The sequence below is a fragment of the Coptis chinensis genome, chromosome 1, assembly GCF_015680905.1.
Source record: "Coptis chinensis isolate HL-2020 chromosome 1, ASM1568090v1, whole genome shotgun sequence".
NCBI lineage: Eukaryota > Viridiplantae > Streptophyta > Magnoliopsida > Ranunculales > Ranunculaceae > Coptis > Coptis chinensis.
The window spans coordinates 22,096,168-22,111,646 of NC_141456.1; the positions used below are offsets into that span (position 1 = coordinate 22,096,168).

At 37.7% G+C, this 15,479-nt stretch overlaps 1 protein-coding gene across 2 annotated transcripts; it reads right to left on the bottom strand.

Moving 5' to 3' along the window:
• Positions 1-149: 149 nt before the first annotated feature.
• LOC147522898 (Tetratricopeptide repeat (TPR)-like superfamily protein) lies at positions 150-11,571 on the bottom strand. 2 transcript variants are annotated; one of them, XM_086595910.1, is made up of 4 exons: positions 9,354-11,571; positions 8,738-8,826; positions 7,886-7,948; positions 150-653 (listed from the first exon to the last, which is right to left on the bottom strand). In XM_086595910.1, exon 1 carries the CDS (start codon positions 11,203-11,205, stop codon positions 9,469-9,471), a length of 1,737 nt encoding a protein of 578 aa, XP_086452036.1. In that variant the 5' UTR covers positions 11,206-11,571; the 3' UTR covers positions 150-653; positions 7,886-7,948; positions 8,738-8,826; positions 9,354-9,468. The 2 variants fall into 2 exon arrangements, with proteins under 2 accessions (XP_086452036.1, XP_086452025.1); XM_086595899.1 differs by lacking the exon at positions 7,886-7,948.
• Between the last annotated feature and the right edge of the window lie 3,908 nt (positions 11,572-15,479).

Consider the following 15,479-nt stretch of genomic DNA (forward strand, 5'->3'; position numbering starts at 1 on the left):
GCATGCATTGTTTCTTGGCAACAATTCATCCGTGTCTGTCTCAACTTCTCAATTTCCAGAATGCAAACCAAATTGTATCTACTTTACAGATGACCATTTCGACATATATGGCCGTTCATGTGACACAGGAATCTTCAACTTGGAAGATGGGAAGATTGAACGACCTTATAATGAAATTTACCCTGGGCAATTATTTTCACATCTGATTTGGGTCGCTCCATCACTACAGTCCTGTTGTCACGGTATTCCCTATAACAATTCGATTCAGTACTACTATTACGAGTTCTGTTTAATTATCGCAGCAATTTCTGTCAAATTTCAAATAACTTGAGTGTTTGCAGTATGTCAGGTAGACTTCACAATCAGGTCTTTGGCTTGAGCTTCACGTATCTAGCTTATGAAGCCTAAAAAATCGAGCGAATGGAGTTTTGATATGTTCTTGATATGTTCATGCTCTGCATGTCTCGTTTTAAACTTCTTGCAAGCTTTGCTTTGCTTTGATTTGTTTTGGCTAAGCGACAGCTCCCAGTCCTATACGAGTTCTGCCAGGAACCGCTCCCATTGTCTACACTAGTTCAGTTCCTCGAAGATTTTCCACTCCTGTTGAGATGAGACTGTATATAGTATACGCGTTTACAACCAATGCATCTTTGCTGAAACAACAATAAATAAAACTTATTAGAAATGGTACATACAAACCAGAGAAGAAATTAAGAGTTCAAGAGAACATGAGAGTCATGCGACCAAATCAATGTAAAGATTGTATGCGTAAATACTGATTCTTGTTATCCAATGTGGTAAGCAATTCGTCTGATATTGCCATTTTTTTTCAATATACAAGTAAACAGAGAAGTATATGATTATGGGATCCCTATGATTATTACTGTATCACTGGAACCGCCGTGGTTTATATAGCAGTAGAGTCTCACTAAAGAATAGACAGGTTTAGAACTTATGCTACTTTTGTTTCCTTTGATGAAATCTTACACAGAATCTTGGTCGAGGTTTCTAACCAATTATCTATATGGAAAATGTAGAAAGTTTCCTCCCATATTGTCACAGCCCGAATTTCTAAACAATAACAAAGTGAATATTTGAAATATAAATATCTCAAACATCACTAGGTTCACTTGTTTAAAAACCCAGACTATGACGGGGGATACTACACATACAAAACCCTAACAGCCATGTCATAAAAGAATCAACTTAAATTAAAAATAATCCCAATAATTATCCGCCATTGCTTTATTAAGATATCATCCGTCCAAATAAAACATCAAACAAACTCTCGAAATAAAATTCCTCACTATATTCTCCGACATCTCTTTTCATTCCTTCCCACCAAAAGGTCCTCTTCAAGTCTTGGTATATCTTCGTTCCTCCAGAATGAATTGTAAACCGAGAACGATGAGCTTCATATAATATCTCTTTCTTTAACTCTGCATCATCTAGTACACACAATCTCTCATGAAATCTCAATCCTCCCTCAGAATCAACTGCCCACTCAGACGGACAATCATCTAAAATATCAATGACCAGATCATCTAACCGATTCAAAAGAAATCGGTCTCTGTGCTGCATGGCAATCACTCTACTGAAAATCACCGGCCTAACCTCCAAACTACATATATACCCCTCATCTGTATCTGGTGTAGTCCGGACATCATAAGCTGCTATAGTCTCTAAACTCTTCCACTCTTGCACCATAAGAGTGGTCAAAACACTAGGCAATCGACTAAGTGCATCCGCAACTACATTGTCCTTGCCTGGGTGATACTGAATCTCGAAGTCATAGCTACTTATGAACTCCATCCATCTCTGCTGTCTCATATTCAACTCTTTCTATGAATAAAGATACTTCAAACTCTTATGATCTGTGTAAAGCTCGAACTTCTCACCATATAAATAATGTCTCCACACTTTCAAAGCAAAAACCACTGCCGCTAACTCCAGGTCATGAGTAGGATAACGTCTCTCGTGTATCTTCAACTGTCGTGAAGCATACGACACCACCTTCTGATCTTGCATTAACACACAACCCAAACCAGTTCCACTAGCATCTGTAAAAACCACTAGCTTTCCGCCTCTAGTCGGGATTACTAGAATTGAGTCAGAGTCAACCTCTGCTTTCAATTCTAGGAAAGCCTTCTCACAATCATTAGTCCACATAAACTTCACATCTTTCCTAGTTAACTTTGTGAGCTGCCGCAATAAGTTTGAGAACTTCTCAATAAATCTCGATAATATCCAAATTTAACCCCAAGAAACTTCTAATCTCCAGAATGGTGGTTGGTTATTTTCATTCTTTCACTGCAGCAACCTTCTCAGGGTCTACAGCAATCCCTTCACTAGATACCACGTGTCCCAAGAAACGAATTTCTTCTTCCCAAAAATGGCACTTGCTAAACTTAGCATACAACTTCGCTTCCTAACGCCTGCATCACTATCTTCAAATGCATCTTATGTTTTTCTGTGTTTTGTGAATACACTAAAATGTCATCAATGAAAACAATCACAAATTTATCCAAAAAGGGCCTGAAAATACGATTCATCAGATCCATAAAGAATGCAGTGCATTTGTCAACCCAAAAGGCATCACAGTAAAACTCATACAACCCATACCGAAGTTCTAAATGCGATCAAAGGAATACTCTTCTCTTCAACTCCCATCCGATAATAACCAAATTTTAAATCAAACTTTGAAAATATCTTAGCCCCTTTCAACCGGTCCAACAAATCATCAATCCTAGGAAGCGGATACTTATTTTTATAGTCACCGTTCAAATCCACAAGTCAATACACATCCTCAAAGTACCATCCTTCTTTGAAACAAAAAATAGCAGCGCACTTCATGGTGAGTTGCTTCGGGTCGTTATGAACCCGGGTCATACACACCTTAAAAGATTCAAACCCATATACTCAAAAAGATATGGTTATGCCAAAACAAAAACACTAAACATTAAACTCTTACCCCTTCTTGAGTAATTCCTCGACTTGCACTTTCATTTTAGGCCCAATAGCTTAGGTGCCAACTCAGAAGCCAACTTTGAAACCGGTGCGGTCCCCGTGAATAAGTCTATACGAAACTCCACCTCCCTCTTGGGTGGCAACCACGGAATCTCCTCAAAACATCTTCAAGTCTCTCACTACTTCCACATCGCGATATCCCTCGTGGGTATCTCTATAGAAACACGAGAAACTAGACATCACCAAGTCCTCCTTACTAACACAGTGTGAATCAACCTCGGCATGCCGTGTATTCACTATAACCTCCCTCCACGACAATCCAAGGTAACATGATAACGCGTCAACCAAATCCATATACCAAGTATGAAATGGAAACCCTCAAACCCCAACACGATCAAGTCTACCATAAAGACACCGGTCTAAGAAACACAACTTAAAACCTTTGCACTCGTCATATAAGGTAAATGAACCTCCTAACGGTGTCTCAACACACAAGGGCTTAGATAAAATGATAACTTTAAAACTTTCTTTCTCAACATACTGACGAGATATAAAGGAATGTGAAGCACCCGAATCAAACAAAACTCTGAATGTAAACTGAGATGAACTAAAGGTACCTTCAACATTCCTGTGTCCCGGCATAATCGATAGGCTCTAAGACGAAGTGGGATCGGTGTTCTCGTTCATTGACACCCCGTTTGGTAGGGCAATAACGAGATAAATGCCCCCATTTCCTTAAACTCCCGCAAACCCCTTTCAACAGAACTATGGCTCTGAGCATTGGTGCTGGTGCAAGTAAAAGTAATGATGCTGGTCGATACGAAGAAGAGAGCGAGCTCGACCACAAAGTCCGGGACCCCGCCGGCCGATCGATTCCCCGAGGTCTATAGCCTCCATGCGCCTCGGGCTATATAACCACCCTGCTGTGCAAATCCTCCCTGGGGTCGGTATACACCCTGCTGATGAAATCCTCCCTAAAACCCCTGGAATGGTGGTCTCCTCAAACGGACCCTCGAGGTATATCATAAGGCCTAAACCTATTCTACCGCCTTGCTCTCAAAAGGCCTAGGACCAACAACCGGTATCTCACCAAACTTCCTCTTCCCCGACTCTCTGGTCTTAGTGCATTCTACTCCTCATATCTCAAGGCCAAGTCCAACACACGATCAAAAGTGTCCCCATCAAAGAAATCAACTTGTTGGACAAGTGACTCTCTAACCCACGTATGAACTTTTGGTTTTCTTCTTGTCAATATCCACAAGATAGGGAGCAAACCTCGATAACTCATTAAACTTGGTCACATACCCAAATACAGACTTCCTGCCTTGAGTCAACTCGAGAACTGCTGAGCCAACCTTTTTTATCGCCTCCTAATGAACTTACTCTCAAATCTAACCTTGAAGTCCTCCCAAGTCAAAGTTCTAGTGTCCGGACTAGGGGTGAAAGCTTCGCCACCAAAACAAAGCCTATCAAGTTGGTGGCATCAAACTCCTCGCCAACCCTCGGTCAACCTCTGAAGTCGCATACAAATACATTTTCACAACTTTGAATCCAAGACTCACAAGATCGCATTCCCAACACCCGATAAAGTCGCCCCACCAAGAGTACCAAACTCCTTATTGCGCTTAGCAAAAGGATCTCCCTGAACAGGATGGTTATTCTGCATAGCCTGCAACAACTGATTCAACTGTCCTCCAGACATCTGTACTGGAGTGTTCACTGCAAGTCCAGTAGTATTATCATTACGTGTCTTAACCATGATCTACAGTTCAAACAAAACTCCCATTAATATTCACATATATCCAAAACTCTCAATAATATAACCTATATTCCACATCCGAGGATCACTTAGACTTTCCAACACTAAGCTAACCTAGGCTCCAATACCAAAAATGTCACAGCCCGAATTTCTAAACAATAACAAAGTGAATATTTGAAGTATAAATATCTCAAACATCACTAGGTTCACTTGTTTAAAACCAGACTATGACGGGGGATACTACACATACAAAACCCTAACAGCCATGTCATAAAAGAATCAACTTAAATTAAAAATAATCCCAATAATTATCCGCCATTGCTTTATTAAGATATCATCCGTCCAAATAAAACATCAAACAAACTCTCGAAATAAAATTCCTCACTACCATGTTCTCATGCCATGCAAAAGGTAAACTACGTTATTACATCCTTCCAATAAGAATCAGACCTAAAAGAAAACTAACGGACCGCTCCGTGCACGAATCCCATCACACGCGCCATGTTCCATCGCTTTTCCACCTATGTTCCTAAGAACACACCCACGTTAAGCCAAAAACAAAGCAAACATGGTCAAAGAAAATGAAATTTGTGGTATGAGTAGACTAACCACATATAAACATTTAAAATCTTTTTTCTTATCCAACTAACACTTTAACTCTATCATAACTTAATCATTCTCACCGGAAAAAGGTAGTTCCGGCATCTCAACCGCATAATTTCTTCCAAAGCAAAACTTCCATTATATTAACTCATTTTAATAACTTCGTTTTAATATCTAAATACTTGAACTAATACTTACTAATATCCATTGTCAGATAAGGGTAGGACCGCCCCTCCCATTAAAATATTATTAAGTCCTACCCTCCCAGCAAAGAAAGTTAGAACTTGTATATAACATAAGTAGATATCCTATATGTCTTCAAAAGTAAACCCAACCACGCTTGCATAATCAAATCAATTTCTCTTATCAATTAATCAATTACTTTTCTTATACACCCACCCTTTAGTACCTACTCCACGATTTGCATTCCACACATTTGCCAAATCACACATTCCCTCGTGTGCCTCTCTCCCACCGAATACCACAATATCATAGCCACCTCTGGACTTTCATACACATATTTCACAGCCTCTTTGGGCACAAAACTCAGGTCATTCATGACACATTCAATGAATACCTTAGGTCATTCCCGCCACATTCAAATAATACCTATCATATCACTAACGGGCCATTCATGGCACATTCAATGAATGCCCTGGGTCATTCCTGCCACATTCAAGGAATACCCAATCCTACATTCATGTACACTCAAGGAATACAACTAACCCGCAAGGCGAATACCTTAGTTCCTCTTTAGGGCAGTCCAACCAATCTGGTCATTCATGGCACATTCAATGAATACCCTTATATAACGCTAACGGGTCATTTATGGCACATTCAATAAATGCCCACCTAACATATGATATCATCAGTCATAAAACTAAATTCCAAAACTTGAGGCGTGGAGAGTTCTAAAAAGGTGCGGTAAGTTTTGTTTACGCATTATTGAACTTTATTGCATATATTATTTCAGAGAACGAAGGAATATCTTATTTCAAGTAATTTTGGTTTACGCGTTATTAATTTCATGGATGTATAAGTGTCGTAATGTTGTGTATCGTAAAAGACTGAAAAATCACAAAGCAGTAAATACACGTACACAAATATATTTGGGAAGGTCTTATCCTGAGTCAAACATGCTAATAGTCCTAGACTTATCCTAATAGACCGAATCATAATTTTAGGAAAAAATCAAATTTGGGTCAAACTGGTCAAAGTCAACCCTGGTCAACAGTCAAAGTCAACTCTGGTCAACTGTCAAAGTCAACCATCCCCAAACTCTTCTAACCCAAAAGCCCAAAGCCTAAGGCCCATAGTCTAAACTTAAGTCAAAAATAAAATCCAAAAGTTAAAACATATAAGCCCACCACGATTTGGCCCAAGCCCAAATCAAAATTCACTGCTTCATCTTCTTCCTCACCACACCTTCCACCGATCACCACCACCACCCACCATTCTATCTCCACTATGAACCCCACCGTTCCACTCCCCTTCAAAACCCCAATTTGCCGATATCCAAAAATCCAAATTTCTTTATACTGCGAAAATTTCAAACCGACGCCATTAATGGCTCAAAGCAAGCTTCACTTTCGCCCGGACCACCACTCACCTCTCCAACTAACCGAAATTAACCTACAACAAAACCCCTACTACTTTAATTCCTACCAAAAACCCAAATCATTGTTTATCAAAATTCGTCCTTCACACTGGATCGACATTGACCTCCATGAATGCGTCGGTTCCCAAGCTTCCTTTCACGCTCTCCAGCCCCCACTCTATTCTTCACCGTCCAACGACTAACAACCAAGTAAAACCCACCACAACCACCATACAATTCAATGGTAACCACAACAGTTAACATCGCCACAAAATTAAACAAAACCCATCATTCAAACACAACCAACAATATATGGGACGGTTTGGTTCTGATGGCGACGCCATTAGCAACCGATGTCAAGATGTCAAGGCTTCGACAATTTAACTTTTCAACTTTATCAGAGTTTTACATACTGTAGTACTGCGAAATTCGTATTTATCAGTCGACACCATTAACGGGGTTTACACTATCTCAATTATGGAAAACAGTATGCAAGATATCGATATGAATAGCATAAACAAATATAACAAAAAAACTTCGACTACTCACCTTTTATAAACCGAATAAATGAACCCGAAAAACCCGAAAAGACCGGTCGATCAAGCAGCTAAACGACGATCTTCCTCGTTCAAAACCTTTTCTTATTTCAGTAACTTTTTTTTTTAAAAAACTCTCGCTGTGTTTTTTTTCCCCCAGAAACTCTCGTGAGAAAACTTTATTTTCTAGTTTTTTAAAAACCTCCCCGAAAAACAAGGGTTAAAACTTATCTACTTACTTACGGGCTTTTATCCGTAACTGCTGAATATCCTATCTCTGTTTTATCTATTTCATTATTATTATTATTATTATTATTATTATCTTTATTATTATTAGAAAAAATAAAATAAAAGACGGGGTGTTATACATATGCTTAGATATGGGAGTACTTGTTTTGAAATGAACATCTAGATTAAACTTACCTAGATCCTCTGTATGCAAGCACAATTAACAGTAGATCCAGTTCTCAAGTTCTCTTAGCTTTGCTACAACAGTTCAAAAATTGTTTGCAATTTTTAGTGACAGACATCAACATATATTAAATGCACCTTAGGTAACTTAGATGCACAATTATTCACTGACGCATGCAACATTAGCAGGATAATATGATACAGATTCATTACAACTCTATTACCTAAGAAGAGCAAGCCTACATTGTTAAGGTTCATAATCAAAAACATAAATGGATCTAGTATCCATTATAGTGATATACATAAAGAGTCAGTAAGTCACTGTGCCCCATACAGAACCACAAAAGCATATTAGCAGTGCCACTACATGTATCACACTGCTTTTTCTGAATACAGAAAACATTATAAAAAGAACTCCCACTTTCAAACAAAAACATACCAAAAAAATCAAAGAAAGAGAAATGTCGAGTAAAATGTACCACAATTAGTTATTTTCCTCTACCATTTCAGTAGAAACAACTAATCTTGGTTTCCGCTCAACATCTAACACCTGGACCTCAAAATAATCAATTTAACTCCATAGCAATTCCACCAATAAACGAATCAAGACTGTTCCAACTTCCAAGTCATATTTAGTTTCTCCTTTGGCTTCAAAGCTCAAGACACAATAGATAACAAATTTTGAAAAATGAAAAGTGTATTTAGTTCCATTACTAGATCCAACGGTGAAAAATAAATAAAAATAAACACTCAATGCCGTAATTATTACTAATTCCAAAATACGATGACACTGACATGTCAATTGAGATAATTGATAGAAAAATGTAAAAAATTAATAAATTTATTGGAGTTCGATGTCCATACATAGCTTGAAGAAACTGGGCTAGCATGATCCATGTTCCAACTTCCAAGTTTTGATCAATGCCAGGACCTTGCGCTACAATGCATCCTCACTACAAAAACAGATTGTAAACCTGAGTATACCTTTCGAAATGAGAGTTGAGCCAATTTAGTGGAAGTATAATAATGACAACGAAGAATCACAAAATAAAATATGGTGCGAGTATAAGTCCACAACAAATTCATGAAACTAAGGTTCTAAAGGAAGGGTTAGTTAGGGATGACCCCTCATTACCCACCCACCCCCTTCTCTTCCCTTCCAAAAATATTAGGGAGATCCCCCAGTTGCAAAGATCCAACATGCTGCTGGGGGGAGGGAGGGGTATCCCTAACTAACCCAATAAAATAAGCCAAAACCAGTTCTTTTATTTTATTAATAATTAATCCAAAAGATTATATTTGTTTAAAATGTCATAGGCATCAACAAAGATTCAGTTTCTGGTACCATTGACTATTGACTAGGATGAAAGAGCACACAAAGTAACCTGGCCACGGGTAATTAGAGTGACAAAAAGGTGAAGCTTTGATTTTAGTTAAGGGATGAGTAGTTGAAATGCAGAGGATGGAAGAAAGAGATTATCTCAATGAGCCCAAGCAAGGCTTCGTACTTTGTTCTATTGGAATGAACAGACAAAGTACCACTCTGATTACATTTCAAAAGGATTTACACTTGTGTGCATATCATGCCTAGTTGACTACCAATAGTCATTACAAGAGCAAGAACCACTCTCAAAACGATGAAATCGAATTCGATCCCTCATGACAATGACCCTATTTAATACTCTTGAAACCATTTTCATCCAAGAATGGCAGTCGTAGCAAGTCCTAAGATTCTTTGATATCCGAATTTCCGTTCCAAGGCTAGTCTTTAAGATCCCATAGGCCAGTGCAAGCTTCTCACTGTGATTACTTAAATTTGCCTCTTTTTCCTCCTCAGACACATCCAAGAATACCAGTTCCACAGCAGGCACAAAGCCACCGAGTTTGGTCCGTTTGATCAATCCTTCCAACAGCCTATATATGGTCTCAGACTCAGGGTGTGACCAATCACCCGCCTTGAATTGGTGGATGATACCTCCAATCTCAATCCAACTTAAGCCACGGTTCTTTCTCACTTTATTCTTTTTCATTACTTCCCTCATTTTTTCTGCATTGTCCCATCTCCTTGCTGAAGAGTACATGTTGGACATCATCACATAGTCTCCACTCTCAGGATGCGTCATTTTATCAATAGCAACTTCACCAAAATTGGGTATTCCCCGATTTCTACAGGCACTAAGCAATGCTCTCCATATAACAATGTCCGGCTCCATAGGCATTGCCTTTATCATTTTGTAAGCTTCTTCAATACGCCCAGCTCGGCCCAATAGATCAATCAACGTGCCGTAATGCTCAAGTTGCGGCTCAATTAAGTACCGTGTTTTCATGCATTCAAAGAATTGTTGACCCTCTTCTACTAGTCCACAATGGCTACAAGCAGTTAATATTCCAACAAAGGTGATTGAGTCAGGTAAAACATTTTCATCCTTCATTCGAGAATATATCGCCATCACATCAGAAGCTAGCCCGTGAACAGCTAACCCTGTAACCATTGCATTCCAAACAGATACATCATCTCTACGAACACTATCAAACACTTCTCTAGCAGCTCCAACGTTCCCACATTTCGAATACATATCTATTAATGCAGAACTTAATATGAAATTAATTTCAACATCTCTTTCAACCATTAGAGAATGTATCCACTCACCATGACTAAGAGCTCCTAGTCGACCACAAGCTGTAAGAACAGACGCAAAAGAGAACCCATCTGGCTCAAAACCCGACTTAAGCATCTTACGAAAGAAACTTATAGCCTCCTTCGGACGAGCATTTTTAACACACCCCGCAATCATCGTATTCCATGAAACCACATCTCTATGACCCATTCTGCGAAAAACCCGGTTTGCTTCATCAAACCCTCCCATTCTCAAATAACTACCAGTAATCACATTTCCTAAAACAACACTAAAACCCCAGTCAGGAATTTCATCAGACACCCTATGACCATAATCGGGCCAACCACACACTGCATAAACAACAACCAAAGAAGATAACAAAGATGGGTATGACTCAAAACCACATTTTATAACCCTTGAATGTGTTTCCAACGCAATGTTAACACTACACACCATTTTACAAGCTTCAAGTACATAAGATATAGTTCTATAATCAGGTTTAAATACTCCATAAACGAGTATAGCTTTATAATCAAGTAGAGCTTTTGTAGGGGAACCTTTTTCAATGGAAGCTCGAATCATGGAATTGTATATATATGGTGAAATGTAATAAACTGTAGAATACTGTTCTCTGAGGCATTTCATCAAACAAGTTTGAATAAACTGAAATTTCGAAATGTGTTGAAATGAGAACGTTGAATTTTTTTTGTACATGTAGATGTTAGTTAGAAACGAAATATGTTTGTGGACAAGCAACTATTTGCTGTCCACAAAACAGCATCAGGTGATTGGTGGAGTGCTGCCTAGTTAGAAATGAGGAAAAGGAAAAATATATATATATATATATACTTTGCAGTGTTTATATGTGGCGATATCTTTCGATATTTTGAGTATCGGCGTACCGATACATATTAGCTTTTTAGTGCTGGCATATTGATATATGCCGAATTTTTTTAAAAACGAAACTTCTGTATGTAAACATTTTGATTTATACATATTTGTCCTAAGGTTTAATTGTGTTTCCTAAATATGATAAACTTTTTATTTTCTTTCCTAAATGGTCGATAAAAATCCATAAAAGATTGTTGACACTTTCCTAAATAGTTAGATGATTGGCCATATAAGAACCTAAATTATTGTTCACTGAATATATATACAAAAAACAGCAGTTCATCAAGCCACACAAACCAACACAGCAGCCACAATGGTTTTCCTCAACAGTAGAATTCATGTCCCTACTCTTTTTTTGGTCACATTGGCCTTATTATTGGGATGTTCATCTGTCTCTAGTACTAAAATCTTGGAACGAGTACATGTTTACTTGACCAGCGAAATCAAACATGGGATACTTGAAGTCAACTGCAAATCTAAGAGTGATAATCTTGGCTACCATAAAATTCCTTTCCAACAAAATTATACTTTCACTTTTCGAGTCAATTTTTTAGGCACAACACGCTTCTGGTGTGATGCGACTTGGTGGAAGGATAATGGCAATGTGGTACAAGGAACTTTTACTATATACAAGTTCGACAGGGATGCTGATAAGTGTGATCGTAATTGCCTTTGGGAAGCCAGAGAAGATGGTGTATACTTTATATACACAGATGCTGCAGGAGGAGAGGAATTGATGTTCAGTTGGCCAGGTTCAAATTAAAGGGTTTATATACACAGATTTCTTCTATCAAACAGCGAATTAAAGACTGTAAGAATGTGGTGATCATGATTAAGATTCATTTTTTGTTCTTTTCTGCTGTTGGTTTATTGTCTAAGAATGCTTTGATCAGATTTATGATTTTCTTTTCGTTTGGTGTTTTTTATTGTTGAAATCCTTTTTTTTTTCTTCTTCTTTTTCTGGACCACATCATAGATAGATCCCAACACTAGCTAGGTTGAAACATGAATCCCGGATGCTCGAACTGACCCATAGCCCAGGCTCAGGAGTCTGGAGCCTAGGTTCCCAACTGCCCAAGTACGCACCCATTAAACAGGGTTCCCGCCCAAGGAGCTCCTGCTTGAAAATCCCGTGAAAGTGTGGTGCACTTGGAAGTTAGAACATAGCTAGGAATTTTTGCAGTTGGTCAATTAGTTCTCAAAAAATGGCTTTTTTTAATTGTTTTGCCAAAGCAGCCTGATCAAGAGTCTAGAGGGGACTATAACGGGACACCCGTGGCTCCGAAAAACACCAAAAACTTCACCTAGTTGCTCTAAAGATTTATTTCCACGGAATCTTTCAATACGAAAAACAATTAAAAAGGGTATTGAACTTTCCAAGTTTTGACAATACAGGGACTAAATTTTTTTTTGAGTCAAATTGGAGACCAAACTTTTAAATTTTTGCAATGTCGAGACTAGTTACACATATAGTCTAAAATTCTCACACAGTGTTTCATAATTCACAAGTTACATACATTGTTATACACTTTCTTATCAAAGTATATCCATACTGCAACCTCATGACCATAGAAATTAATTCGAATTGTGAAACACCGTGGTGTTAGAAATTTAGATGTCATGTTACACGTTGTCCCCACATTGCAAAAATTAAAAAGTTTGGTCCCCAATTTGACCTTTTTTAGTCGCTTTTCTTCGCTTTCAATATGACTTATAGGTGTTAAGGAAAGAGATCAATTAAGGTTCTGCTAAACATGGAAGATCCTCTAAATAGCAGTAAAGGATATGGTTAAGTTGTACACACTACATGTGAAGAAGCTATTCCTGTATAGAAGATCTCCCCAAGAATAAGCATATATGATAATCAATATATTTTGCATACGGGTAAAAATTAGTGATTTCATTCCTTAATAATAGGTAATGGAACCAAATGACCAAATGCATCAGGCTATTGTTATGGAGCATCACCACTATATATAAACACCAAAACGGATTTGCTAATTGAATATTGTTTTAGTAAAGGATAAAATCACATCTTTTAAATAATAAACGGTAAGAAAACAAGCTATATTTGGGCCTTAATAGTCTTATATAAATTGACTTAAAACCAGCATTATCCCAAGTAAACAAATAACAACAAAGAAGAGCCACAATGAGTTGTTTGGATAATAGAAGCAATTATGGTTTTCGAGTTGCTATTGCTATACTTGTGTTAGCATTATATGGAAGCTCATTAGTATCTAGTATGAAGATCTTAGAGAGGGTAAATGTTAAGGTGACGAATAAGCTCGGTCAAGGCAAACGGCTAGAGATCCATTGCAAATCAAAGAATGACGATCTTGGAAACCGTACAAGTAAATGATGGAGGAGAAACAACGTGGGGTTTCAAAGCCAATTTTTGGGGTACAACACGCTTCTGGTGTGAATTTCAATGGACCAGACTCCACAGAACCGAGGAAAATTTAAAAGCAACTTATGATATTTATAACTTCGGTAGGGATAAGAATAGATGTGATCACTGGTGCAAATGGAAGGTTGAACAGGATGGTATATATTTTATACACCATCCAGGTAATGAAGAATACATGTTCAGTTGGCCACTTCCAAACCCAAGGAATAAATGAGGCACTTTGCCATGTGTGTGACGCAGAAGACGTGCACAAGTTCTGTGCGCGATTGCATCATTGGATTTTCATTAATTTCGTACTTTATTGTTTTCCTGTTTTGGTTGATTGTATGTAACTAGTTTATATACTAAAAATATAGAAGACTGTGTCTCTTTGCGAAACGCGAAGCCAAAGACATATAGGGTGTGTTTGTTTAGTGGCAAATGGGGGTGGCAAATAAAATTTTCCCACTAGATGCACCATTTGCCAGTGTTTGGCTGCATTTAAGGGTAGTGGCAAATACTATTTGCTATTTGTCAAATGAAATTTTCCCACTTTAGAAGTGGGAAAATAGAATCTAACTCCCCTAAACTCTTTTGCCAAAGATGAAAATCACCGGAATTTTTCCCACTATGACCAAAACATTTGCCACCATCAATCTATCGCGACTCATCTTCTTCTCTCTCGCCGCGATCTCTCGTGTCTCGACAAGTAATCTCTCTCATCTCTCACATTTCAATTTCTCACTCAAATAATTCAAACAACAATCTCTTTAATCAAACAAATAATTTTGACTCAAACAAATAATTTTCTCACTATTTTTTTTCTCTCATTCTCAAATTTGGATTCGTTCTCACTGTAATCTCTCTCTAGCTCTCGCCCTGCCATCAGGTATGATTTTGGATTTGATTTATCTTTTGGGGTTTTGATTTCGTTTTTGGTTTTGATTTCGCTTTTTCTTGTTTATGTTTTATCTTGAATGGTTCAATTTTGCACTAGTATATCAGTCTCTCTTAACATTATATCTTGATTAGTATTTAACAATGTTTTATCTCTCTAAAAAAATTATGATAAGATCATCATCATATTATAAAGATTGTTTCTAAGTCTTGGTTGTGGGAGAAAACCCGATCGAAATTAAGAACACCATGCATCTCAAAATCAATCTTTTTCTCTCCACAATGTGCAATTAATGTGACATTGGAGCTCGTGATGTTTTTCCTTTAAGATGATGAAAGATGTCCGTTTTTTCCCTTGTTTAATAAACATAGATTACACCACATAACAAGGTTCTCACCCATTTCATGGTCTCTCCTTCCTAGAGACAGAGATCAAATATTCTGAAATTCACTATTCAATTATAGAATGCACATCATTATCGAAAAAAAAAAAAAAAAGTATAGAATGCACGGACATATGCTCACAGCTCATATATGATGCCTAACATTATCTGATGTTGCTTGAGGGTTTCCATTTGATCATGAAGTTATATACACGCAACTATAATATGCATAAAAGGAAACTAGTTGAGAGCATAAAGTTTTAGAGAAACTAGTCGAGAGCATCAAGTTTTAGCTTTAAGTAATTATTATTATTTTATGTTTTTTTCCTTTCGCCTTTATATCTTCTAGTTTCCTTTTCGTATCTTTAGCAAATGATGGGGTGTTTTAGCCCCTAACATTGCCTTTTTTAGCACTTCAGTGCCGTGTG

Coding starts and splice junctions, on each gene's coding strand:
- LOC147522898 (XM_086595899.1), bottom strand. CDS start 11,205: ATGTACAAAAAAAATTCAACGTTCTCATTTCAACACATTTCGAAATTT.